The 27,126-nt window shown below is 42.5% G+C and overlaps 1 protein-coding gene across 2 annotated transcripts in view; it reads left to right on the top strand.

Annotated features, from left to right (window-relative positions):
- Positions 1-27,126, top strand: part of VAV3 (vav guanine nucleotide exchange factor 3) — a 397,225-nt gene that overhangs the window by 156,333 nt on the left and 213,766 nt on the right. For both annotated transcript variants that reach the window (XM_056139015.1, XM_056139014.1), the window contains exons 3-7: positions 15,709-15,767; positions 18,499-18,564; positions 21,445-21,553; positions 24,654-24,746; positions 26,665-26,733. In XM_056139015.1, coding sequence (XP_055994990.1) covers positions 15,709-15,767; positions 18,499-18,564; positions 21,445-21,553; positions 24,654-24,746; positions 26,665-26,733 — 396 coding nt within the window. The remainder of the gene's footprint in view (positions 1-15,708; positions 15,768-18,498; positions 18,565-21,444; positions 21,554-24,653; positions 24,747-26,664; positions 26,734-27,126) is intronic.

Here is a 27,126-nt window from a genome sequence, read left to right as displayed (position 1 = left end):
TGAGGATGGAGCCCGTGGCACCCATATAATGTGGATGAAAGAGAGTTGAGCTTTAGCTCCTCTCTTTCGGCCTTTTTGCCACGAATGTAAAATGTACCCATTCTGCCAGATGAAAGCGTGAAGCTGGAACAAAATAGAAAATAGAAAACAGAGTTAGAGGGAAACACTGGAATGGGGGGTACAGCCATCAGAGGTAGCATGGTGGACTCTCTGGGATCGTTTTGCCTTTTCTATCTAAGCTGTTTTGCTGTGGGCTGTCAGAGGATTATTCTCTGTGCCAGTTCTTGGTGAATACTCAGACTCTAAGGGAAATTCAGATTATCCTGGATCAGCCACATGCACAAGGAACTAATGACCACAGAGCACTTCCTGTTATGATAAAATCTTTCAGGACCAGGGAAAGAATTCTTCTAGGACTCTGGAAGATTTAAAGGCCACAGATCCTCAGGTAACTGGATCCACATACACATGCATACATGCAGCTACGTGTGTGTGTGTGTGTGTGTGTGTGCACGTGCATATGTGCACACAAACACGTATACAACCAGAGTCGTGGATTCTCTGTAGGATTCTGGGTTGTTTTGGAGCTAGTCTCGGGTTTGTGGATTCAACCTACCACAAGTTGAAGGTGAGAGGTTTCCCGATAACATGTAGGCTAAGGTGGTGGCCAGGTCTGGGTCAGCTGAACTGTCTTTGCTATCCACTGGAGCAGACCTGAATTTTGAATTTGTGATTTGAGCCCTTTTTTACTACATCTTCTGATGTCATGAACTAATGTTAAATCAGATTTCTTAGATTTTTTGGCTCAAGCTAGACTCGTTCTTTGGAGGTTGATGTGTCCAGTAACCACAGGTTCGATTGATCTCCCTTAACTGTGATTTTCATGCCTTTTTCCTTTACCACCTCCCTAGATCCCCCCATAATCAAGGCAGAAGTAGGCTATTGTGCCAACAATGCCTTCGGGTCAGGCTCCTTTCCTGAAACCATTCATATTCTTTTATTAAATTTATTTATTTTTTTATTGAAACACTGTGAGATAGAGCACTACAAAATTGTTCTGATTGAGTTTCAGTTATACAGTGTTCCAACACCCATCCCTCCACCAGCAACAGTGTAGTTTCTCAGCACCAGTGTTCTCAGTTTCCCTTCCACTTCTTCAAGCCACCCCTCAACCCCAGCCTGCCTCTATGGCAGGCGCCTCTCTCTCTCTCTCTCTCTCTCTCTCTCTCTCTCTCTCTCTCTCATTTTAGAGTGTTGAAATCAGGTAAAGGGATATAAGTGATAACCTTTCAGTATCTGCCTCACAAGCCATTCTCTTAGCTGCTGAGGGCCTCACACCCAGCAGTGTTCCAAGGCCACCACAGGAGGTTGGTGACAAGGTGTGATGTGCTGGGCCCTGGTCTAGGATCTTCTGCATGAAGAGTGTGTGCTTGGCCTCCTGAGCTCCATTCTTGGCCCTCATGTTAGTATTGTTAATAAGTTTTTGTTTGACAGTTCGTTCTCTAACACCAAGCCTACTTTTAAGCCATAAAGGCCCGACTCCCTTGGCAGACATTTCTGGAGGTCTGTCCCCAAATTGCCTCTTCAACTCCATTTCACACGCCCACCCACCCCACAGTGAAAGTGAGAGTGAAAGCAAGAACATTGCCAACTGTTGTCTGCTCCTCTTGTGCACCTGAGTCCACTCTCTCGCCCTGGTTAAGGTTTGCCTATTGCACTTTCTGGGTTCTGTGGGTCATGTTGTGAAGGCAGCCGACAAACCCTGTGCCCACTAGTGGCTCCTAGTCTAGTTCAGGGGACAGTGGTAGACAGATTGTCCTTTCTTTTGGAGGGAGGAGCTCCCACGTGGTACTTGGGAGGAACCTGTGTCCTTCTTAGTGATACTGGGCCAATTACTGGGATGGGTCACTGCCAGAGTCCAAAGAGGGATACTTTGGTGGTCCTGTTGTGCTGGAGACCACAAGAGTCACACCTCCAGGGATATGCCTGGTGATGCTCAGGAGGCCAAATCGTGCTGGGTATCAAACCCAGTTCAGGCCCATGCAAAGCATGGTCCTTACTGTCTCCTTGCCTAGAAAGACAGATAGTGAACAGATCTGTAATGATCCAGAAGTGAGAAGGAAGTGCGTCATGAATAGCTAATTCTCATTAGTATCACAGAGCCCTTTCATGTGCATCTAGTGTCCCTCACAGTCTGTCTTGATTTTTGTGGTTTTCTTCCCCCATGTGTGGCCCTCATCATACATGGCATGAACCACCTATGACACTTCTGGACCCCAGGATTGTGTCTTTCTCTTTTTTTTTTACATTCCGGGAGCAGTCACGGTCAGGTCACCTGTGTGCAGGTGTTGGCTCAGCCACAGCTCCCTCTGTCATCCTGATGACTGCCTCCCCTCCCTGCTCCTTCCGCATGGACAGGATAAGCTTGTTCAGAAGGTCATTTGGACACTCAGGACCATCTCTGATGTGTGCAGGGGCCTGTGCATGCCCACGAGTGTAGCACTTCATTGTTTATCACTGTCACTTTTGTTTGCATGATGCTAATTTTAAATTCATATAAATATTTACCCTTCTAAGTCAATGATTTTCAGTAAGTTGTGGAAATTTCCTGCTGGTCTGTGAAAAAAAAAAGGTTAGTGGCTGGACACTGGTCTGAAGACCAGTGCCAGCCCACAGGTGTTTAAGATGGAAAACTGCTGTTTGTTTTTTGTTTTGTTTTTGGACCACCACTGTGGGGGTGCTCAAGGATTACTCCTGGCCATGTTTAAGGTACCACTAGAGTACTAGGGTGGTACTAGGTATTGAACCAGGGTCGGGCTGTGTGTGAGGTCAGAGCTTTAACTCCTGTACTATCGGCCAGGCTCTGAAGACTGCTGTTCTTAGTATAAAAATAACCAGTAAAGAAACCAGAAGATTATGTTTCCTTGCCATTCACTGAATTGCCAACCTGGAGCACAGACTTGTAGAGGGCAGGGTTTGTGCAGTCGGGATCTCTCAGTGGGTTCTGTTCTGTTGGCTGCTTCTCTTGAATTCAATTCGTGGTCACAAAACTGTTTCACATACAAATTATTTCTCTAGTTAAACACGATGTTTCTCGATTTTTCAAACAAATAAGATGTAGAAATAAGTATGATCATTGCAAACCAGTCAACCTGTCATTTCATATTGATTTGTATCCAGATGTTTTAGACCAGGCTTTCTTGAGGTAGGTACAGCAACTCCCCCGGGTGCTGGGCCAAACCAGGACTGTGGTAGTAGCTTTGGGTGCCATTGGGGCGGGGGATGGTGCTTTGGCGGATTCTTGTGGTTTATTTAAAGAAGGTAGTTTTCCAGGGTGGGTGGGTGGGGCACTGAATGATTTTTCTTTTTCTGAAGGGCAGTAGGTTATAGAAGGCTGGAGACCTCTATGGTAGATTAATGCGCTACTAAGATTTTTATCAGCACTTCGCTGGCTTCATGATAAAATAGGGAGGAGCGGAGGCAAAAACTGCAGCTGACCTGTGCATGTTCCCTGGTGCTAGATTGGTCGAAGTGCTTCTGCTTCAGGGTTGCACTCTGAGTCCCGCTCTTGGCGATCAGGCACAGTCTATAAGGGGGAGGTGGGTGCCTACGTAGGAAACATATTATTGATTGATTTTTAGAAGGCACATCTCCTTTTTGGTGGAGGAGGGTTGCGGCTATACCCAGCAGTGCTCAGGGCTTACTCCTGTATCTGTGCTCAGCGATCACTCCTAGAAGTGCTCAAGGGACTCTATGTGGTGCTGAGACAGAGCCCAGCTGGGCAGTGTGCAAGACTCTACCCTGTAGCCTCTCCCTAGCCCCAAGGCAAGATGCCTCATTTTTTAGCTCTTTGTTGCTCTGTAGCTACCCCCACATTTAAAACACCCTAATTTCTTGACCAGAGGCTGCAGGAAAGGCACCAGGGATGTTTCTTGACCAAACTGAGTCCAGCTCCTTTGGGCCTTCATCTCAATGAAGCCATCCTTGAGCTCCGTCCTTGGCCAGCTTCATCCGGTTTTAGCAAGAATTATAGGTGGTTGCTTTAATAGGGTATATTTTCTGATTGTTGGTCAGGATAAAAAGACACAGGAACTAAGTGTTATGACAGGTTTGTATTTTCATAGGAATTTAAACTAAAAGGGGTTATTTTTGGCGATGAATATAGAGTATTTCTGCTTCATAACATGCAGTATATTGCAGTGCTGTAAAAGTTTTTTCCTATAATAATAGAGTGGAATTTCTATCTTCACCAAATATGGGCACACTGTCCCACTCCTGTGTGACCATGGTGTGAAGAGAGATGAGTTCAGATGCATATCGTCCCTAGAGTTTGGAGTAGCTGGAGTCTCACTGGGACAGTAGGGTGGGTTTGAGTTTGGAGGGGCTCCTGGTCTAGATGTCCGATACTTAAGGAACCCTGTCCCATAATCTAGAAAATCTAGAAAACCTAAATACACAGGTGGCATTACCCATGTTTCACAGACCTCACTCTTTAGAGCTGGGTACGAATCTGTACTCTCCACATCTTCCTGGAAGACCTTCTGCCTGCCTCTCACCCTTTTATTATTTTAAAAGGAAAATATTATATAATTCAGATGTGTTGTGGCAATATGTTAAATCAAACACCAAGCCTAGAAATAGGTTCTCAGTAATTATTTGCACATTAAGGAATGGAAAAAACAAAACCTGCTGAATCTGTTTGGCATTAGGAGCTGAGAAAGCTGGTCCAGGTACAGCCTGCTGTCAGCCCTGGTTGCTGGTCAGAAACCCTCAGCTGTTCTGCAGCATGGCTGGACCTGTCTCCAGTAAACAGACTTGAGTTCTATTTTCTGAAGGTAAAGTCTGGGCTTGTGGGATGTTCACGATCATCCAGGACCGAGTAACACAGGCCTTGTAACCTTATTGGTCGCCTGAATTTAACAGAAATTTATGACTGAAACTAATTTCATCTGTTTCTTTATTTATTTGGTGGTGGCTTTCTCGAGTCTTAAAAATTAGGCGTGCAGCCATAGATTTCTGTGGCAAGTTCTTGTCTCGAAACTGTTTTTCACCCAATGAAGAATTTGTTCACCTGCTTTTAAGTTCAAGCACTTAAGGCAATGAGCACTTGCCTGTGGGGCTAAAGTGACTGAGTCTCTAGCCCCTTTGGAACAAAGACACGTGGAAGGACAGACCCCATTGTCTCTGGCTCCTGGAGGAAGATGTGGGAGCTCTTCTCTGAACTGGAAACCTGAGTTTCACTTGCAGGCACTTCATTGTTCTCAGGGCAGCTGCGGGGCTGTGACTAGGCTTGGTGCATCTCCTGGCTGACGGAAAGGGGGTATGTTCTTCTCTTCTGGAGCCCATCCCATCCCCCCAGCCACTTCCCCCCACTTAGGATAACACCCCCCTCCTGCCTGGCCTCATTGTTCCTGCCCCCAGTGATTGCATCCGTTTGTGTCACTGAATAGCCACATGGGCAGCATTTGGAAGATCTTTGCCTGTGACTTTTGAAGTGAACTGAGTTTGGAAACTATTCACTTGGACCCAGCTGCCTGATTGATAGACAACTTGGAGAAATCATTTTATTTTCCAAGTCCCTTAAGTCACATAGAGCTCTCCTCATCAATTAGAGATCATATATCCGGCCTCTCTTCTGCCCGGATCTGAGGGCACAGGCCACACCCCTGTTTAAAGGGAGTTGTGTGAGAACCACACTGTGTTCCCAGGGAGCTGGTGACGACAGTCAGTGCTAAGGTGTCACCCGCCCAGCTGCATTCATCGCTCTCATGACAGTCTGTAATCAGTTCAAGACAGATGGCATGAGTCAGTTTCCGTCCTCAGTAGTAAATGCGTGAAGCAGACCTGGGTTTGGTTCCCTTTGATGCCTTGGTTATTGGGTGCGACCTGGAGACCCCCTGTGCATCGCCAGTGTGGCCCTGGTGGTCCCTAGTACTGCAGGGCCCAAGCGACACCACATTCTCAGGCCCTAGCACTGACTTGCAGGATTAGTTGGCCAAGTGCTGCCAAGAGCGCCTCCCCCCGGCCCCTGAAGCACAGCCAGAGTAACCCTTCCAAATAAAATAAAATAAAATTTTTTTCAGGGCCAGAGAGTATAGTGGGTGAGGAGCAGTGCTAGCCTGGCATTCAGCTGACCCCAGTTTGATCCCATATGGTCCCCTGGGAACCTCCAGAAGCGATCCCTGAGCAGAGAGCGAGTAGTGAGCCCTGGGCACTGCAGTGTGGGGCCCTCTAAATCAAAATAAATACATGATTGGCACATCATCTTTGTGTATTATATCTGTAATCTCTAGGCAAAAGCAGGGAATGATTTGCAAATATGGTTATATATTTAAAATGATTTCATTTGCAATTGTGTACTAGCAGTCAAATTCTTGACCTGTCAGGTCTCTGTTAATCTGCAGGCTATTAAAGAATATGGGACATTCATGCTTGCCCTTCAAGATTCAGGCCAGCTTGTCTCGTCCCCCCAATTGAGACTTTTGAGGAATAGCTGGGGAGATGGCTCAAGAGTGGGGGACAGGCTGCAGCCTTGTTCCTCTGAGCCCTGCTTGGAAATCAGGGAGGCTTTTGAGCCCCCTCACTTTTCCTTAGGCAGAGAACCCTCACCTGGTCTTTCCCTGGAGCTAAGGAGGATGTGTTTTTGGTTCCAGTTCAGCACTCCTGGAGAGTTGCTGTTGCTAATGGGATGGTCTGGCCCAGGCACTTGGTCCTTCCCACCCTCACTCCCATTTCCTTAACTCTCAGGAGTTGAGCCCTGCACAAGTGTTCAGTGTCTGCCCACTGGGTAAATGCCGGAGATTTGTGACTAGTATGGGAAAGTGAAAAAAAATGCAAGCTCCATTCTGATACCAGTGCTGATTTTATTAGTTCTTTGTCTAGGGTGTAGGTTCAAAGAGCGTGGGCATGGGACAACCTGCGTTCGGTGCCCGAGAACTGCCTTCCCAGGCTGACCTATGGTGATGGAAGAAAGTAGCATGGAGGAACAGGGCCACTGATTGATAGACAGGGACCGTTTATTTTCCCTTCTCTTCTCCTTACAGTGTAATTATATAGAAATAACTACATTTCTATATGTAGTAGGGACACACATAGTAGGGTTGAACATTATCATAACAAGAACAGATGAAAAGCCCCTCCTTCAGGGGAAGTTCTTCTAGGAGCCTGACTCAGGGACAAAACCTCATCTGGGGATTCAGCACTCTAGATTACTAGGAGATCCGCTCATGGGCAGAATCCCAGCTAACCATCTCCTTTCCTTAGCTAGTAATTCATTTTTTTTCTAGCCATTTTGTATGAACACACTAAGAAATATATTAAGCTTAAAGGTTGGCTCTTTCTGGGGTCATCTTGCTATATATACCAGACTACAGTCCTCAGACCAGGTTAGTCTTTTCCAACTCCAGTAGGGTCCTTATTCAGTTACTTCCTTTTGGGTCATGACAGAGTTTGTTCCATGACTTTGATCTTAACATTCTTCTTAGTTTGTCCCTTTTTCCTTTCTGGCCATGCTGGGACCACTCTCCACATGTCCGGATGGGCCTCATGCATGAAAGAACTGGCAGAGGAACCCAGGCATGTGGGTCCCAGGGCTGAGGTCTCCAAGCCTACTCGGATTGAGACTGGGCCTTCTCCACCCACATCCCCAACTTCCAGTAGGTAGGCGTCACACCCACCAGCTGCTGCCAGTGCCAGGTTGGTCCCATCAACAGCCAAGACGCAGAGACTATAAAACCCAGCTCCCGGAAGCTCCCGGAGATCTTATTATCTTATTTTTCCTTTGGAGAAAATGGCAGGCTACCAAAAGTATCCTGCCTGCACGGGAGAGTCTGGCAAACTTCCCGTGTCGTACTCAATATGCCAAATACCAGTAACTATGATGGGTCTCATTCTCCTAGTCCTGAAAGAGCATTGAAATGGCTCTTTTAAAATCTCAGGGCTAGGAAGACGGAGATGTTACTGGTGCCTGCTCGAGGAAATCGACAAACAACGGGATGTTCGTGATCGTGATTGTCCCTTTTTGATGCCAGGGTAGCTTACAGCTTGCCCTGGGTCCATCCTTATTCCTCGCTGGTACCCTCTTTTGGGGGGTGTTAGGAAGTAAGTGCTACTTAGGCTTAAGTCAAGTAAATATGATGGTTGCCCAGGAGTAAATATTATTTGGAGTCAGCTCCCATGTTACAAAAGCATAGCATCAACTGTTTTCCCATTTCTATATGAAAAGGGCATTGCTAAACCATGCAAAGGACATCAAGAAAAGAGAAAAGCAATATAGGATTATTAGTGCCTGATGAAATTGGGTGTACCTCAGGAGCACTGTGGTGGGAGAAACTCATAATCCTAAACTCCCTGTGGGAGGAGCAAACCAATTGGACAAACAAATGGACAAAACAATGTTATCCAAAATAAAAAACAAAATAGGGGCACCTTTATTCATTTTGGGGGATTAGTTTTCTTATTGGTCAAGAAGGACCTGGAGCAAGTCTCTGGTAAGTTCATGAATGTCTCCTGAATTTCTGGAGATGGGAGACAGGATTGTGGAATTTCCAGATGTATATATGCCTAATACATGTGTATGCTTCTGTTTTCAATGAGGAAAGGATCAAAAGTTTTTATCATACCTTTAAAGGGATGCATGACTTGAAATAATAAAGAGCCACTGAGTAAAAAGGGAGGTTGGCTCTAGAATTTTGTGTATAGTGATGAAGCCAGGGGAAATGACCCAGAGGTTAGGGGTGGGGATTCCACAAAAGAACAGGACTGAAATGGTGATTCGATGAGAAACATTCTATTGCATAGCTTTTGCGTTTACATGGGTGAACGGCAGGTGAGGTTTGTGGAGACGGGTGATAAAGGTGACAAAGCTTCCGAGTCCCTCCCAATCCAGTCACGTCTGTCCAGTCACGTCTAAGAACTCTTTTTTTTTTTCTTTTTGGGTCACACCCGGCGATGCACAGGGGTTACTCCTGGCTCTGCACTCAGGAGTTACTCCTGGCGGTGCTCAGGGGACCATATGGGATGCTGGGAATCGAACCTGGGTCCGCCGCGTGCAAGGCAAACGCCCTACCCGTTGTGCCATTTCCCCAGCCCCAAGAACTCTTAATTCTGTAGGAGCTCTGTGTGATTCTGTTCTTATGTGCTGTCTTTCTCAAAAATTCATTAAAAATTCTCCTTTTTATTAGAAAAACTAAAGTTCTTTTCAGTAAGTATAGCTGCACTTGTCTTTAGACATTTTATTTTATTTTTTTAATTTATTTTTTATTAGTGAAACACCATGAGGTACAGTTGTAGACTTACAAGTTGTTGTGCTTGGGTTTCAGTTATACAATGATCGAGTACCCATCCTACCACCAGTGCCCATTCTCCACCCTCACCATTCCCAGTATCCCTCCCACCCCTCCCATCCCCAATCCCACCCTGCCTCTGTGGCAGGGCACTCCCTTTTGTTCTGTCTCTCCTTCTGGGTGCTGTAGTCTGCAGAAGAGACATTGGGTGGCAGTCATGTTCTGTGTATAGACTACTTTCAGCATGCATCTCTCATCCTGGGCAGATCTTCCCAGCACCCTTTATTTGGTGCTCCCTTCTCTATCTGAGCTGCCTTTGTTTGCCCCTACAGGGTGCGGCTGGCTTCTAAGCCATGGAGAGAACAACCTTGTATTTATCACAGCTGCTCTTGGGTGTTAGTCTCTTATTTTGTTACTTTATGTTATCCAGATGAATGCAATCTTTCTATGTCTGTCCCTCTCTTTCTGACTCATTTCGCTTAGCATGATATTTTCCATGTAGTACCACTTGTATGTAAATTTCATGACTTCATTTTTTCTAACTGCTACATAGTACTTCATTGTGTAGATGTACCAAAGTTTCTTTAACCAGTCATCTGTTCTCAGGCACTCGGGTTTTTTCCAGATTCTAGCTATTGTAAACAGTGCTGCAATGAACAAACAAGTGCAGATGTCACTTCGACTATACTCTTTTGCCTCTCCGGGGTATATTTCCAGGAGTGGTATTGCTGGGACTCTAGAAAGGGAGAAGGGTCATTACCAGCGACCAACCTTATCCAAAATCCTTTCCCACGATAAGAGGGAACAGTACAGGGTTCTACCTCTAGATAACCAAAACAACATGAAGAAACAACGCAAATCTCTACTACAAGGAGAATACGAAGAAAAGAATCCCGAATCCTCAACTGAGGTTGTTCACAATTATGCTCTCTTCGATAAAGAATTCCGGGATGAAATGCAGAGGATGTTCAAGGATCTACTCAAGGAATCAATGAAAGAGATAGCCAGAAAAATAAAAGAAGAAATGAAAGAAACAATAGAACGGATGATCGAGAAAATACAGGAAGAAATGAGAGCAGAAATAAAAAAGCTATAAAAAGAAGTGTCACAAATAAAGGACTCAGTAGATAAAATTAAAAAGTAAGTGCCCTTAGCAATAGGATAAATGAAGCTGAAGAGAGGATCAGCGAGCTTGAAGATGAGCAATAGAAATCCCACAGGGAACAACAAGCAATAGGAAAAGGCCTCAAAATGGCTCTCAGGAGAATCAGAGACCTAGGGGATGATGCCAAGAGGAACAACATTAGAATCACTGGAGTACCAGAAGGACAGGGAGACAACCCCAATGTCTTTAAACATTTTAAATAGTTTTCTGTACCAGAAGCTTATTTTTATTTGATGATTTGAATTAAACACAGAGTATATGAAAGCAGATAATGAATAAAAGATTTAAAAGTTTACCATCCACTTGGGTGCTGGTGAGATAAAACAGCGGGCAGGGCACTTGCCTTATACACAGCTGACTTGGGTTTGATTCGTGGCATCCTATGTGGTCCCCTGAGCCCCACCCAGAATGATTCCTGAGGGAAGAGTTAGGAGTGACCCTGGAACATCACCAGGTGTGGCCCCAAAACAGCAACAAAAAGTTTGGCATTCACATTTTTTATTGGGGGAAATATATACTTAGAAGCTAAGCAGCTGCGGGCAAACCCTGGCATAGGAACTCCAGCAGAGGCTCGCTTTAACTTGAAATGCAAGCGCGGGCACTACAACGTCTCTCTTACTTTCCTTTCTATGTGTGAAAGTGTGAAAGTATGGGTCGTCTCTCTCCCCCCTCCCCTGATTACTCTTCTCTCTTCTTCTTTGCCCCTCCATTCTGTGTATACTTTCTCCTTTAAATTCATAATAAAATCACCTGATAGGTGATTCTGGACTAATTTTATAGGTAAGTAGCGGCACATCTGCTGAATAGTTGGGGTTATCCAGCTGTTGAGAGATGGGCCTTGGACTTGAACCAAGACTTGGACTTGTCCAGCTTGTATTCCTAACTAGTCTAGTCTATAGATTTTCCTGAGGAGAGGTTCTTATTGTTTACAGAGCTTTTACTTTTGAAGACTCGAAAATAATAACTACAGACTAGTTTTTCTGTTTGTTTTGATTTTTCGGGGAGGGGAGACACACCTGACTGTGTTCATGTTTACTCCTGGTGGTTTGGGAAACCACATGGAGGTGACTGGGATCGAACCCCGGTCAGGTTGTGCTAGCTCTCTGGCCCCTGAATGCACACTAGTTCTTGCATTTATATTTTTATTAAAGCCTGAACACGTGATAGCTTGTATTCATCTGGCCCATATATATATTCTACACTCTTTTGAACAATTCAGATTCGTTTCCTGTGGTGTATAATCTTGGTGCAGCTAACGTTCATCAGATCTGGCTGTACTGCTTTGTGACTTTGCCCATGGAGGGGATTCTCAGGGTTTTATTTGCCACGTCCTTGAGGATTCAAAGCATTCATCAGGTATTTAAGGAAAGATCTAAAACATGTTGGTAGAAATGACACTAAACTGCAGTGTGTCCTAATGTCCTCCGGGAGTAATTTACTGTGTGAATTAGAGTTGCAAAGAAAATGAAGGTAATGAGTTTTGTTGATTTCCTGGGAGAGCCAAGGTGAAATATATTGTTTGTCTGCAACTTACCATCTGGTGGCTTTCGCATGCACCCTCTCTGTCAGGGAATCTGGGACCTGGTGTTTCCGGTCCTGTGTCCTGTCCGGGCTGCTCTGATTCATACCTGACCTAGTGGGCAGCCTTTGCCCCTGCCCGGATTATTCAGTGCAGCAATCCTAGACCCATACCTCCAGTCATGACCTCTGGGTTCTGGATTTTTCTCTCTATGCTCTAAGCCTGCAGGACCCGAGATGCTGCCTGTGGCCAGGATGGGAGTGGCCCCGTGGTAACTTCCAGCTTCCAGTCCAGACTCAAGGCTGAAGCCAACTGCTTGTTCTCACAAAGTCCCACCTCCCTGCCAGTATCTCTTCCCCTGGAACTCGAATTGAATCAAGCTTCTTGTTCAGAAACCATGATGGTAGCCCTTCCTTGAGCTTGGGAGATAAATCCCTCCCCAAATCCATAATTCATTAGCCACTTTGGGGAAGACCTGGGTGCTGTCTCCATGGTTTCCCCCAGTTACTATCTGTGGTTGTGGATTTCTTTGCTCGGGACCTTAGAAGGAGCTGTAACATATGGCTTCTGCATGGATGACTTGCTTTAATTACAAATTAACACTATCAATAGCACTAATGTGCTAGATCAGCGGAGAGCCAGACTGTGCCAGGGGATCTTAAAGAAGGAGCGGTTACAAAGGCTAGCTTTATGTACAGTGTTCCACAGTTTGTTTATTTTTTTAAACTTTTCATTTGGTGTATTTCAAGCTGACCAAAGGGATGGGGGGCGGGAAAAGAAAGGATTTCAACGAAATAAAACTGATCACGAGGGTGAAATTTTTCAGGAGGGATGCCACTGTGTTCTCTCTAGATTTGAGGAGACAATCAGCTCATACTTACATTTAATTTTTGTAATGGATCCTTCTTCAATTATTTATTTCCCACTTGTGCCAGTCTAAACTCTACAAATCTTTACACATATTATCCTTAATCCTCACAGCAGCTTTGCCAGGTAAGTATTAGTCATTCACTTGTGTAAGCAACACATATTTGTGTGTGTGTGTGTGTGTGTGTGTGTGTGTGTGTTAAGCAGTTGTTAGGAGCCTGCCTGTATACTGGATAGTGGGATTAGAACAGTGAAAAGACCGTCTGATTACTATACCCTTAAGATATTTCCCATTGTTGGACTGAAGGACAAATAAGCAGATCTTTTATAGGTCCTTATACATTCTTTTTGACGTGTACATTTGCGCAAATTCTTAAAAGAGCAGTGGTTTTACCTTTTTTAAAAAAAATTAATGAAATACCATGAGATAGTTACATGCTTTCATGTTTGGGCTACAATCACACAATGATCAAACACCCATCCCTTCACCAGTGCACATTCCCCACCACCAGTATACCCGGTATACTCCCCTTTCCCACCCTCCCCTGCCTCCATGGCAGACATGATTCCCCATAGTCTCTCTCTACTTTTGGGCATTATGGTTTGCAATACAGACCCTGAGATGTTATCATGTTTGGTCCTTTATCCACTTTCTGCACACATCTCCCCTTCCAATTGATTCCTCCAGCCATCTTTTTCTTCTCTATTCCAGCGGCCTTCTCCTCTTTGCTCATGAGGCAGGCTTCCAGCTATGGAGCAATCTATTTGTCCCGTGTATCTACTATCCTTAGGTGTCAGCCTCATATTAATGTTTTGACCCACTCTTCCTCATCTAAGAATCTCTCCTTTGGCAAATAACCTTCAGACAACCGGAAGAGGTTTTGGCAAGGACAGCAAGCACGGTATTGTTCTAAGTAGCACAATGTTGAAAAAGCTCCTTGGCTGAGAATAGCCTCTTACACAGGCACATGCAAACCAGAATGCAGATATTTATGTTGGATGCAACTGCCTGGTTAAACAGACAAAAAGCATGCTGTAGGAAACTACATAATGGGATCACATTGTTACAATAACAATAAGGAAAGGAAAAAAAAATTCTACAAGAGCAGAGTAGCCGCGCCTTCTTCCATGAGAAGGTGGACAGTGGCCATGGGAGCCGCTTTGTGGCTTTATGCATCATTGTTCTATTTTATGCATCATTGTTCTGTTGCTTCATTTTGAAACAGAAAACCTGGGTCCTCTTGAAATACTTGAAGCAGAAATAAAGTTTTTTAGGGTGATTGGTGTTAAGGTATTTACAGCCCCAGTTCCATGGGGACTCAAGGACACAGACTGTTGGTGAAATGACATCCCAGCCAGCCTTCTCATTGCTCACCAGGTGACTGAGAACATCCAGCTTACACTCCCCGGTCCCTGGTCCTTTGTCTCTCTCCCTTTATCCCCCTTGTCTCACCGGCTCTCCACACGACTCAGGCATCTTTTCAAAGTGCAGTTTTGATCTTTTAGCTTCTTCCCCGTCTATTGATCCCTCATAGATCTGGGACCGAATCCAGCTTTTTAAAGCAGGCTCACAGGAGCCCTCCCTGCCTCTCCAGCTGCGACTCTGATTTCTGGTCCCCCGAGTTACTGTTTCTGTACTAATGCACTCTGCTCTTTTCACAAGAGGTTGGCATAGGTGTGGAGAGACCTTCCACTATCCATACTGCAGCCTTGGTCTCTTGGTGTCTTGCGAATATTCTAACCAGTTACCGTTCTCTTTCCTAGGAGTTAATGTCTGTATGTTCCCAAACTGTCTGTATTGTTTCTTAGGTAAATTAAAAATTATTTAGAGCTAATCATCTCTTAACACTCCTCGGGAAGATTTTTATTTGTAAAATCTCTTGAAGAAGGATTCTAAAGCAGGAGAATCTGGTAATAATTGTGTTGTCTCTCCCAAATCCGGATACACTCCACCTTTATAGAATACACACTGTGCTGAAAATACCACATTGACTAAACAGACTCTATTTGCTTTGGCCAAACTTAAAATTAATGGATGGGCTCAGCATAGAAGGAAAGATACAAAACTCAGTGACAGTGGGTACATTCACTTAAGATGTGCTCCATTGTACCCTTCCATTGTACTAAAATACTGATCTTTTATCTCTGCTGTTTAAAATTTACTTTAATTTTTAGGTAATTTTCAAATAAATAAACTCTTCAAATAAGAGGTTGGCTTCATCCTGTTTCTTGTTATATTGTCGATGCAGACTAGAGAAATAAACTATGATCTAGCGCCCCCTCCTGGAAAAATACGTGAAAAACCCAAGGAGTTCGCTTTCTTCTGCAGGGGATTAGGCTGGAAATTGTTGTGGTTGTGAGTGGGAAAATAACAGGAAAAAAAAAATTTCTAACAGATACACAGTTGTATAGAAAATATCCATAAAAATTGGAGCACATTTTAATGAAGATAAACAGTAAAATGGAAATTGTAAAATGCAAAGTAATACTAACATCATTGCCGGGCATGAGTATATGACTGTGGAGATCACGGTGTGCTATAAAGTCAGAGAAAGACTTCACCCTACTTCTTGAATTCTGGTGGGGAGGGGAATGGTTGTTTGGACCACACCCAGTGGTGCTTAGGGCTTGTTCCTGGCTCTGTGCTCAGGGATTACTCATATTCTTGGTGCTCTGGGTACTGTATCTGGTGCTGGGGGTTGGCTCTGAGTCAGCCATATGTGAGGCAAGTGCCGGACCTCCTATGTTGTCTCTGACCTCTGTTCTGCACTTTGGTGAAGCCTATTTTTTCCTGCTATTATTATTACTATTATTTTGGAAAGATTTTTAAAAAATGCATTTCAAAGTAATACTTTCTCCCCCTTTACCCCCAGGTTATAGAAACTTTATCACGACTCTCTCGCACACCTATAGCACTGGCCACAGGAATCAGGTAAGCTTGTTTCATTGTGATTCATAAAACTCATTCTCTTCACTACTTGCAAAACACTTTGCAGACGATGGTTGGCATTTATATCAATGATATCATGCAGAATACCTGGTATATAATTGCCCCGAAGACATTGGAAATGGAACAAGAAAGGACTTATTCTCAAGTTGAATAAGGCACTTGGGGTAAACTTTAGTCTCAATTTCCTAGTGACTGTCATGGTAAGATCCTTTGTAAAACTTCCTCCAGTATCTCTGTATCAGTGATTGATTCAGGTAAACAAAGATGCTCAAGTAAATAAAAATTTAAAAATATGTCATAGTGCATTTAAGTTTCTGTAGCTCCTAACATTAACCTGCAACATTTAGGAGTTTAAAAAATAACCAAGTACGTACTAAAATATGTGTACTAGGAGGTGTGCTGAGAATTAGTATTAAATAAAAATCTTGGAAGGGAATTGGTTAAGTTGTACCATCTCCATGAAGTGAAATAATTGTGTAATCAACGACCACTAGAACATTGCATATGTATGTTGGCTTGGACTTTTTCTCTTTAAAATGCTACATATTCCAATCATGCAAGCCAGAAAGTTGCAATATTAGTACCATTAGGGAAAAAAAGTGGTTTCAGCCCTCACTTAGCCAGGCCACCCAGAGATGGAACGGGTTTAGTTTCTTTCTTTCTCTTTTTTTTAATCCCTGTATCTTCAGGACTCTACACTTCTGTCTCTATGGGGCTCCAAGACGTGGTCTCTTCCTCTGTTGCTCGAGTTTTTCTGTTCAGTTCACACTCATGTTCTGAGGGAGTGAATCCAAACAGTTCCAAAAGGCACAGTTCATTCCCTGGGTAGAAAGGAAGTGACCTTCAGGCGAGATGCTGCAGACTCTTCCTCAGACTTTTTCTCAAATGGGAATTTGGCAGCTTTCTGCAGATGTAACCTGTAGGCTGGAGCAGGGAACCTAGTTATTTGTTCTTCAGCATACCATTAAAATAAATACTAAAGAACCATATTAAATAAAAAGAACCTTGTTATTTGTTCTTCAGTATACCACTACCTTTCCATGCCAATACAAAGTTTAAGAGGTTGTAGGTAAACATATTTCAAAAAAGCAATGTCCAAATTGATATATCTATTTTTATTCTGAAAGTATGTATCAGAAGGATTGTTTTGTTATTCTTATTTTTCATTTTTCCTACAGTAGATTTCTCTCTGTATAAGGGCCTTATAAAATGTGCTTATATTTATTGTTTTAAAGATTTTGACTTTTTGGCATGTTCCCCCTTTTCTGGTGACCTCCCAAGAAGTACTCAGGGGGTGCAAGAGCTTCTCTAGCTTTTAGGACTAGTGGAGTGCTAGGGCCATGGGCGTGGTTCTGCTGTCCCCAGGGGCTGTGGCCCAGCAGCGCCACACTCTGTGTCACCTTGTCTCCATGGAGACCTGAAGATTAAACTCAGGCACTTAACTCAGTGCACACGTGGCCTTTTCTCCAGCCTTCTGAGCTGTCTCCCTAACTCACATCCTTTATTTGAAATACTATAGCTTCACTGTAGCACAGTCCTCCCGTTGTTCATCTATTTGCTCAAGCGGGCACCAGTAACGTCTCCATTGTGAGACTTGTTGTTACTGTTTTTGGCATTTCGAATACACCATGGGGAGCTTGCCAGGCTCAAATACATGTTCCCTAAATGTTTTAATAGTAAATCTGTTCCTAAACCAATGTAAAAAGCTTCTTTTCCATAAACAGAATTATTGTGCTTATTTGTCATTTTGATGTATCCTCTTATTTCTATGAAACATACTGGTCGCATGTAAAAGACTTAAAGCCTTGGAATGCATAGTGTATGCAAATCAACCATGATTTCCATTAGACATAAATTTGGGGCGTTGTTTTTGGTATTACAAGAAATAGTCCCTCATGGTAACCTGAGGCAATTACAAGTCCATAGCTGGGAGGAGACAATATATTAGAGTAATTTTCTTTGAACAAGGAACAAAAATGCACCTGACTCTTTCTTCAGATGGGGCTGATTCATTTGCTAAATAAGATGACATTTTTAGAAATACAGCTTCCACGCCTTAAAATCCCAGCAGAAAAGCATAGCAGAGGCAGCAATAAAGGGCACATTATTTTTGTCTTATAATTTTCATCTCGGCTGGTGAACTGAGCCATGAGAGGATGCTTCTTACCATATCGCTTGTCCGCTCTGATTCTGTCCCAGCCAAGAGATTGGGCTAAAGGTAAGGGCACGCACGGCTACCCGTGCTCTGGAGCCTGCACTGCAGTGGGCGTGTGGCTGGAGGGAAATCTGAGCTGTGTCTGCGTCTCCACTTCACCCATGTTGCCGCAGGGCCAGCATCGTGGCCCTGGTGATCTGGCAGTTTGTGCTGCAACTTCCGTGCAGACCACCCAGACACCAGCCCAGGTCTGGCACCTTGGTGGAAGCCCCGGTGTTGGTTTTGGTGATTGGGTTTGACCACTTTGCAGCAGACAAGGTTATACGTTTGTGTTTGTTTGGGGAGCACACCTGATGGTGCTCAGGGCTTACTCTTGGCTCTGCACTCAGGGATCACTTCTAGTGGTGCACAGGGAATCCTAAGGGGGGGGGGGGGGGTAATGAAGATCAAGACTGCAGAGCAAGCACCTTACCTGCTGCACTATATCTTGGGGTAGACACTTTATAAGAGCACTCAGCCCAGATGATGTCTATTCACCATTCCTCTCTTTCTCCCTAGGCCCTTCCCAACCGAAGAAAGCATCAACGATGAGGACATCTACAAAGGCCTACCTGATTTAATAGAGTATGTTAAGCATCTTCAGCAAAATTAAATCACTGCCCGTTCTTTGCATCCTTGGTGAAGTTTAATGGGTGGATGTTAAAAGAGCTCGGATGGGGGAAAATGTGGCTTCTTGATTAAAAATGAACCTCATGCCGGTGATGGAAAGTTTCACCAGTGGCTGTGCTTCAGCCGGTCACGTTTCCTTCCCATCGGGTGCCGTGCACTGCACAGGGCCCTGTGAGGAGGAGGTGCAAGAGGTGACATGTGAGCGAGTCTCACAAGGGCATGATAGAACTGGACTTAGTTGAGGAATAGCTCAAAAGGGAAAGCATGCATGTGCGGCTAGAGTTGGACAGATAATAAGTTCAAGAAGGGCAAGAAAAGCATTGCCAGGAGTGGTTCCGGTGTGTTTTATTAGGTGTTGTCTATTTTCTGCAGAGGATCCTTGTGGCTTTTGTTGTTTGATAGTCAGGAGAAGCCAAAGATCCTTGCAGCTGATTATCATCTGCAGGCTGAGGGACTTGTGCAGATTATAAATAAATAGACAGCACCGTCCTTACCCTTCAAGGAACTGATGACAAAGAGCATGTATGTTGCCAGAGAGTTGAAATTAGAGATATCTGTTGCATAGAAGAGATTCAAATTCTATGGAAATCCAGCTTTTTAAAAAAAAAAATCGATTCACCCGAATACACGAACACACTGAGCTTTTTCCTGCTTTAAGACATTTACACGTGGTGTTCTTCCTGTCCAAGCGGCCAGCTCCTCTCACTCAAGATCTTTGCAGTTGTACAGTGAGGCTTCTGGGCTATCCCATGTGAAGTCACTGCCACCTTTATCTTGCTCTGCTTTTATGGCATTAACCAGTGCCTGAGATAATCTTTCTTTGCTTCATATGTGTTTGTCTTCTTAATAGAAGGTAAACTTCGTGAAGACTTTTTTGACCCACTTTCCTGGAACTTCGGTTAGTTCCTGGTATATAGTAGTCCTCATTCACTGCCCTCTTAAATTTTTTTTTTCTGAGTGAATAAGCCAGAGCTTTGCTATAATGGCCATTTTTTTTGCCAGCCATTATGTTTCTGGCCTGAACTATCTAGGGAGTTCATAAGAGCATCTTGAATCCCTGATTCTGTGCTAACCGTGCCACCTGAACTGCACTATCTTATGAGGTACCACAATATTGTGAGGTGTTATTTATTAGCAATGACAATTTACTGATGAGAATACGGAACACTGAGGAGCGAAGTGGATTGCTAAGGGACATACTGCTTATGTCCAAAGAATAAATAGTGCTCTTGTACTTCAACCCAAGCAGTTTGTATTAGTGGAAGGTCTCCTGAGTGTGAAGGCTTCTCAACTGAGGCCCAGCCTCAGTCCTGAAGCCTCTGGGAGACACACATTGACTTCCCGAAGGAGCCTGGCTCACTCCTCTGAGTTTCTGTGGGAAATCAGGAGAGGAGAATGTGACCTGGAGCCACGGGATTGGCCAGCACTCTTCTCAGAGACAGTGGCACACATATGGGCCTCAGAGTCTTACATTTTGGGAATGTATTTCTTATCTCTCCCGGAAATGGCTTTTTCTGAATGCAGTGTTCTCTGAAGCCTGTTTCCATTCGACTTCTCTCCCTAAAGGCTCCTCCCTTCCTTCTGAACATTGATCTTTTATTCCTGTCAGGTGCCGTCCAATAATCCTTCATGACAAACACAGACAACCTTGTGATTGTGACTGCTTTGAAAAGTGCTCCGAGTTGCAGAGGGACATTTATAGTCTCAGTGTTTTTGTTTTTGTACATAACAATTTATAACATTCTGTCCTCTCAGACCCAAGAGAGATGCTCAGGGCTGGCAGTGTTGAAGGAGTTGAATTTATTTTTCTGAGGCATTCATGCTTCTAACACATCTATATTAATTTATCTCGAGTTTTGTGATTATTAGTTCATAGACATTATTTATAGAGGTCTTGAGTAGAACAGACAAACTTGACTAGTCACAGAACATGTGATGGGTGGAACCAACTATATTTCCACTTTGTCAGAATGGCTTTACAATCTCCTTGAAGGGCTTAGGAACTATCTTACTGTGTAAACGCTCATGAAAGATGTAAAGATAGGGGTTATTTTCTGTTGCCTGGAGACTAGAGAACGATTCTTTTCCATTGTTTTTAAAAAATGTTCTGAAGTCTTTTGACCATTTCTTTAGGAAAGATTACATACAAATCAAACATACCAGGGTGGAATTCAATGAAGTGGGCCATAGGGGTCCTGTGTGGCTTGAAGAAATTTGAAGGGAAAACATGTAATGATAACAACTTTTTAAAGCACATTGACAATAGTGGCAGTGTAAAACAATGCCATTTAGAGACCATTTATAGTACACTGTATCCTTCACCTCTCCCCTATTCTCTTTGTTATATAGATGGTGAAGCCAAGACCTTCAAATGGAAAAAGGGGAGCAGTACAGAGTGCTGGAAACCGTAGATTGTAAGACAGACAGGATTTGAAATTCTGGCTCTGACATCCATGAGCTTTGGTATCTTGGGCATATCAGGAGAACTTGTTTCTATGTGCCATATATCTGTGAAGTGGATCAAATCATCATAACTACCTGATGATACATTTAATACTGGGACTAGTGACTTGGGAGAGAAAATATAGGCAGGGTTATCATCTAGGTCCTTGTCCGAAGCAGCTACCCAGTGTGGCTAGCTGTTGCTGTTGTCATCATTGGGTTCTGTTGTTGGTTCTTGTTAGGCAGAATGGAATCTTCCATTAAGTTTGGGGGTCACACCTGACAATGCCGGGGTGTTTCTAGCATGGATTCTTTTCCTAAAATCCTGTGGATTCTTTCTAACCACAGCATTCACAGTTGAAAGTGATGTTTCTCTTGTGTTCTTTGTTTCAGTGAAACCCATGTAGAAGATGAGGAGGGGCTCTATGACTGTGTATACGGGGAAGATGAAGGCGGGGAAGTGTACGAGGACTTGATGAAAGCTGAGGAAACGCATCAACCTGTAAGGCTTCATCAGCTTTCTGTTCAAGTTGCTCTGAGTCTTTTACGAGGAAACTGATTCCTTGAATGGATAATTTGCAATGATTTTTATAATTTCTTCTGGAACCGTTTTTGTTTTTGAACCGCTTTTGAAAGCTGTATGACAGTATAACAATATAATAATCTAATAACAGTATATTAACTTGGTATTGCATTTGGAGATCTATAAGGACTACATTTGATAATTGAAAACTACTGTAGGGAACTGGTTTAAAATAACAGAGAGGAGCTTGATCTTTAAGCCTGTGTTTTCCCGTGAACGCGTATCCTGCTTGTTTCTGTTTCTTTGCTTGTCCTTTTTCACTCTGGAGAAATCTGTGTTCACTCTCAGGTACTTCTCCCTTTCTTTTCCCTCACATCTTTCTAAATAAGTTTCAATAAAAAACTTTCTTGCATCAAAAAAAAACAAAATAGCTTGGAGGGGGGAGTGGAGAGATATTACAGAGGTAAGGTGGGGCTGGACAGATGGAACGATAGGTTTGTTGTTTGCCTTGCATGCAGCCGACCTGGGTTCAATCCCTGGCATCCTGTATGGTCCAGGAGCAAGTCCTGAGCACAGCCAGGAGTAATTCTTGAGTGCAGAGCCAGGATCAAGCCCTGGGCATTGTCAGGTGTGACCCCCAAACTTAAAAAACAAACCTCCAAAAATACAGTGGTAAGGTACTTGTTTTGCATGCACCTGACCATTGGGTTTGATCCCCAGCATCCCATATGATCCCCTGAGCACCTCCAGGAGTGATTCCTGAGTGCAGATCCAGGAATTACCCCTGAGCATTTCTGGGTATGACCACGAAACTAAAAATATCACCATCATCATCATCATCATCATCATCATCATCATCATCATCATCATCCATCATCATCATCATCATCTAAAAAAACACAGGGAAACGTGTTTATTTCTTTATTATTTTTATTTTTTTGTCTTCCAAATGGTCCTCAGAATCCCAGAAATATTATCAGCAGTTGTTGGTTAAGAAGTCCGGAGGGTTCAGTGGTGAGGTTTTATGACATAGTGCTTGGGGCCACCTGGGTTACCCAGAATACTTGGGGCACTAGGCAGTGCAGGATCAAACTTGGGTTCCTGTGTGTACAAGGCATGTACCCTTGAATCTTAAATTCTCTCCCTGGCCCCTTGTCCCTGCATTTTACTGATAAGAAAATGAAGTCTGAAGTCTGAGATAAATGAGATATCACCCCAAAATGTAACGTAATTCCACAGAGTCATTCAATGGTTTATAGAGGGAAATATCATCAAAAGCAACCTGAGTTAAAGATTTATATATAAACATATTCTTTATACATGATGTATGGAAAATACACTAAGGAATATTTCTTCAGGCACTGAAGAGAAGTACAGTGGGTAGGGTACTTGCCCTGCATGGGGCCAACACAAGTTCAATCCCCAGCACTCTGTTTAGTTCCCTGACTCCCACCAGAAATGGTCCCTGCACTCAAAGTCAAGAATAAGCCCTGAGCACTTCTGGGTATCTCACTGTCACTGCCACTGTCCTGTTGTTCATCGATTTGCTGGAGCCGGCCCAGCAACATCTCCATTGTGACACTTGTTACTGTGTTTGGCATATCAAATACTTCACGGGTAGCTCGCCAGGCTTTGCCCTGCGGGTGAGATAATCTCGGTAGCTTGCTGGGCTCTCTGAGAGGGGCGGAGGAATCAAACCTGGGTCAGCCAGCAAGGCAAATGCCCTACCCACCATGCTATTGCTCCAGCCCTCTGAGTATCTCAAAAAACAAAAATAAAATTTTAAGTAAGAGAATATTTCTTCATATTGGGGTATTGGTAGCAGTCTTTTATTGTTTAACTGTTATGAGTATTTTTACTTACGATTTCATAAACTAATCAGATATTGTATTCAGTATGAACTCATTAAGTTATATCTCCCATTCAAATATTTGGATCACTCAGAAAGGTTTACTTGAATTATTTTTTCAGTTATACCTTGAAATCAAAGTAAAACCAGATGTTTAGCATTTTTTTAGTGTGGTCTTATACTAAATAATTCTCTTTTTTTAGCTGGCTTTGGTTTAGGTGTGTCTGGTCCTTTGGAGAATTCACACAGCTCTCTGGGTGCTATTCTCACATAGAAGATGGGTGGCTAGTTCAGTTTCTCAAATAGAAACAAGAGACTGGGTATGTTTGGAGGATGTAATGACTGTGTCCTTTGCTCACTGCATGAGTTGACAGGTCGCCTTCCGAGAGTGTTTTTAGGTGACAGAATCTCATCAGCAGCTCCTATAATTATCAACAGCTTAGGGTGCCAGCAAGTTTTCCAGTAACTCTCCCAACGGGCAGTCTTCACTCAGCTGACAGCTCTGGGTGGCTTCCATGGGACAGAATAATTTTAATGAGAATTTAAATGTATGGGGCTCTTCTTGTCTACCCTGCTTGGTGCTAAGTGTTTTGGCTTATCTCATGTCAAGCTCCTTGGAGATGGTCCTGTAATTCTCTTTATTTTGCATATAAGAAAACTGAGCCACAGAGAACTTTGGTAATTTGTCCATACTAGCAAGCTAAAAACAGCAAAACTGATACTTGAATTTAGTTCTATCTGGTGCCAAAACCTTTGTTGTCATTTTGAACGTGTTTTCTCACTCTGCAATATAATGCAGTCTCTTCAGTTTATTCTCTGATACTAACAATCTTGCAACATACAGTAAAAAAAAAGTAAAATACCAAGATGCTAGTACTTAAAAAAATTGAAAATTTAAGCTTAGCAAATACCCTTTTGTTATTGTTATAGTTCTTTTGATAGCACTTGTAAAGTATACTATATTTTAAAGAAGCTATAGTATACCATTTGTGGCATTTTCAGAATCAATAACGTTTATGATAAAAAGGTCTTTTAAAAAGTGATCAATACTCAGAAGCTTGATTTTAGTCATCTAATTATTTACTTCATTCAATGCTCTCAAACTGCTTTATGTATGTAGTTATATATGTAATTTATCTTTTAGTTTTAATGAAATGAAAAGCTTAAGAAAATTAGCAATATTTTTTTATCTTTGATAAAATAATTTAAGTTTGGTAACTCTAATTGCAGAAATGTCCAGAAAATGATATACGAAGTTGCTGCTTAGCTGAAATTAAGCAGACAGAAGAAAAATACACAGAAACTTTGGAGTCAATAGAAAAAGTAAGTTATTCATTTTCTTGATAACCAGATACTGCCTTAGATAGTTAATATAATTACACTCTATATTTTTTCTTGGTGAGTGTGTGTTATAATCTTTATTAGAGCTTTCAGTTTAAGGATATCAGAACATATCAAAATAGTTCATTCTAAAACTAGTTGAAAAATACGAATACAGGAAAAGAGGTGGGAAATATAGTACAGGGTAAGGCACTTGCCTAGTATGCAGCTGAACTTAGTTCCATCCCAGTCACTGAATATGGTCCCCAGAAAACTGCTAGAAATGATTCCTAAGCATAGAGCCAGGAGTGAGCCCTGTTAAGGAGTAACCAACCACTAGGTGTGGTTACTCCTCTACTCCCCCAAACAGACAAACAAAACCCCTATTTATTTCTTAGTATTCGAATTGTTCTAACCCAAAGGCTTGAGAAAGTAGCCATAAGTAGAGCAGAGCTCTAGTTTTCATCACCTTTCTCCATCATGAGAGAGATCTTACTGTAGGTAAATGCATATGCCAAGTGGTAATGCATTCTCTGGAGAAAAACAAGATAAATGGTAGAGAATGATGGAGGAAAGAGGTTTTAATTTATGTGGAGTGATATTGGAAGGCCTGTGTGAGAAGATTCGACTTAAGAAAGAGTGAATTGGAGGAGCAGTCCATGCAGGTATCCCAGAGCTGAAAGGGCCTGAGAGGGTTCAGCATGTCACAAGAACAGCAGTCATCCAGGGACTGAAGCAGAATGACAAAAGGACAGCAGTGGAATCAGCTTGTAAGCTACCAGGCCATGTAGGCATAAAGAAGTAGCTCAAAGATGAAGCATTTTGAATAGAAGAAGTGACACAATCCACTTTCAAACTCATTCTCTTATCTAGCAAAGGGGATAAAAGTTAGAAGGATATTGCTCTAATCAAATTGGTTGAGAATGGTGATATTGGTAGAAGTGGTCAGGAGTAGGTAGATGCGATTTGATGATGGATTCAATAAAGGGTATGTGGGAAAGACCTATCAAAAATGCTAGGTTTTTAGCATAAGTGTGAATAATAAGGAAGGCTAGTGAGACAGGACTGGAAAAACATTTGGGGAGAAGGAGTCCAATGTGGTATTATTAAAAATTTTTAACATGTGTTGGGGAAAGTGCTATTTGAGTCTGATGTTAAGGGGAAGTTTGAGTTCTCATACAGATGAGGCCATTATCATTACATGATAGTGTTTTGACTGTAGGAATAAATGAGATCGACCTAGGGAATGAATGTTGATAGAAGAGATATGATACCACTTTCGGTGATTTTCATACCTAGCAGTTAGGAAAATGAGAACATTCTTGAAACTTATAGAAAAGGATGAGTTGTTTAAGGAGAGTTGATGTATGACATTCATAAGGTCAAGGACATAGAATTATTAATCTTATTGAATTTTGTGATTGTGAAATTAGGCTATGACTATAGTTTCTAACTAATTTTCTAGGTATATTCACAAAATATGTGGGAAGATAGATCTAAGCAGAAATTTTATTTTTATTTCTCAAGGAATGAAGAAGAAAGATCTGTAAATTATATAAACCAGTTACTGATCTCAGATCTAGAATCTCCACAAAACATTAATGGAATATTTTTGGTCAGTCTTCAAACATATCTCCAAAATTTGCCATTTTTTGCCAATCATATTCTCTTTCTTATATTTCAGTGCATTTATTTTTAAATCTTTTATACTTTGAATGAACTAGTATCTTTAACTCTGTTCAAGTATGCATTTTTTAAGAGAGAGATAAATTGTTTCTACATTTTTGGTATTCATGATGCTGGCAAACAACTGACTTTCAATAATTTATTTTTTGCTTATTTATGAAAAAATTGTATATAGATTAGACTATGAGATAGCATAGTCTAGCTTAACAACTATTCCTTCCTTCTCTCTTACTAGTATTTCATGGCTCCACTAAAAAGATTTCTGACGGCAAAAGAATTTGATTCAGTATTCATCAACATTCCTGTAAGTAAAAATACATTAACTAAATTGTGGTGTGTTGAAACTAAATTCTTGGTTTCTTATTGGGTTCAGTATCCTTCACTTAACATTCTCCTGTATTCTTCAAGAATTTTGATCCTATTTTTGCCCGTTGTGTTCCTATAATCTTATTTTCTAGACATAACGGGTAAGTTGTATCTTAAATCAGAAATCAGTTAATATGTGTGCAGAATACAAATGGATAACTCAGATTCTTGCACTATTTTAGTTACATTTTAGTTGGTATTTGAGTCCCACCCTAGAGTTTTTCAGGCTGACTTCTGGTTCTGTGCTCAGGCGTCACTCCTTGGCAGTGCTGGGGATTAAACCAGTGTCGACCACGTACAAGGCAGGCACCTAAACCCTGTACTATCTCTC

The sequence above is a fragment of the Sorex fumeus genome, unplaced genomic scaffold (assembly GCF_029834395.1).
Source record: "Sorex fumeus unplaced genomic scaffold, SorFum_2.1 ptg000131l, whole genome shotgun sequence".
Taxonomy (NCBI): Eukaryota; Metazoa; Chordata; class Mammalia; order Eulipotyphla; family Soricidae; genus Sorex; species Sorex fumeus.
The sequence above is the reverse complement of the archived record's forward strand: the minus strand, read 5'-3'. Positions and strand labels throughout refer to the sequence as shown.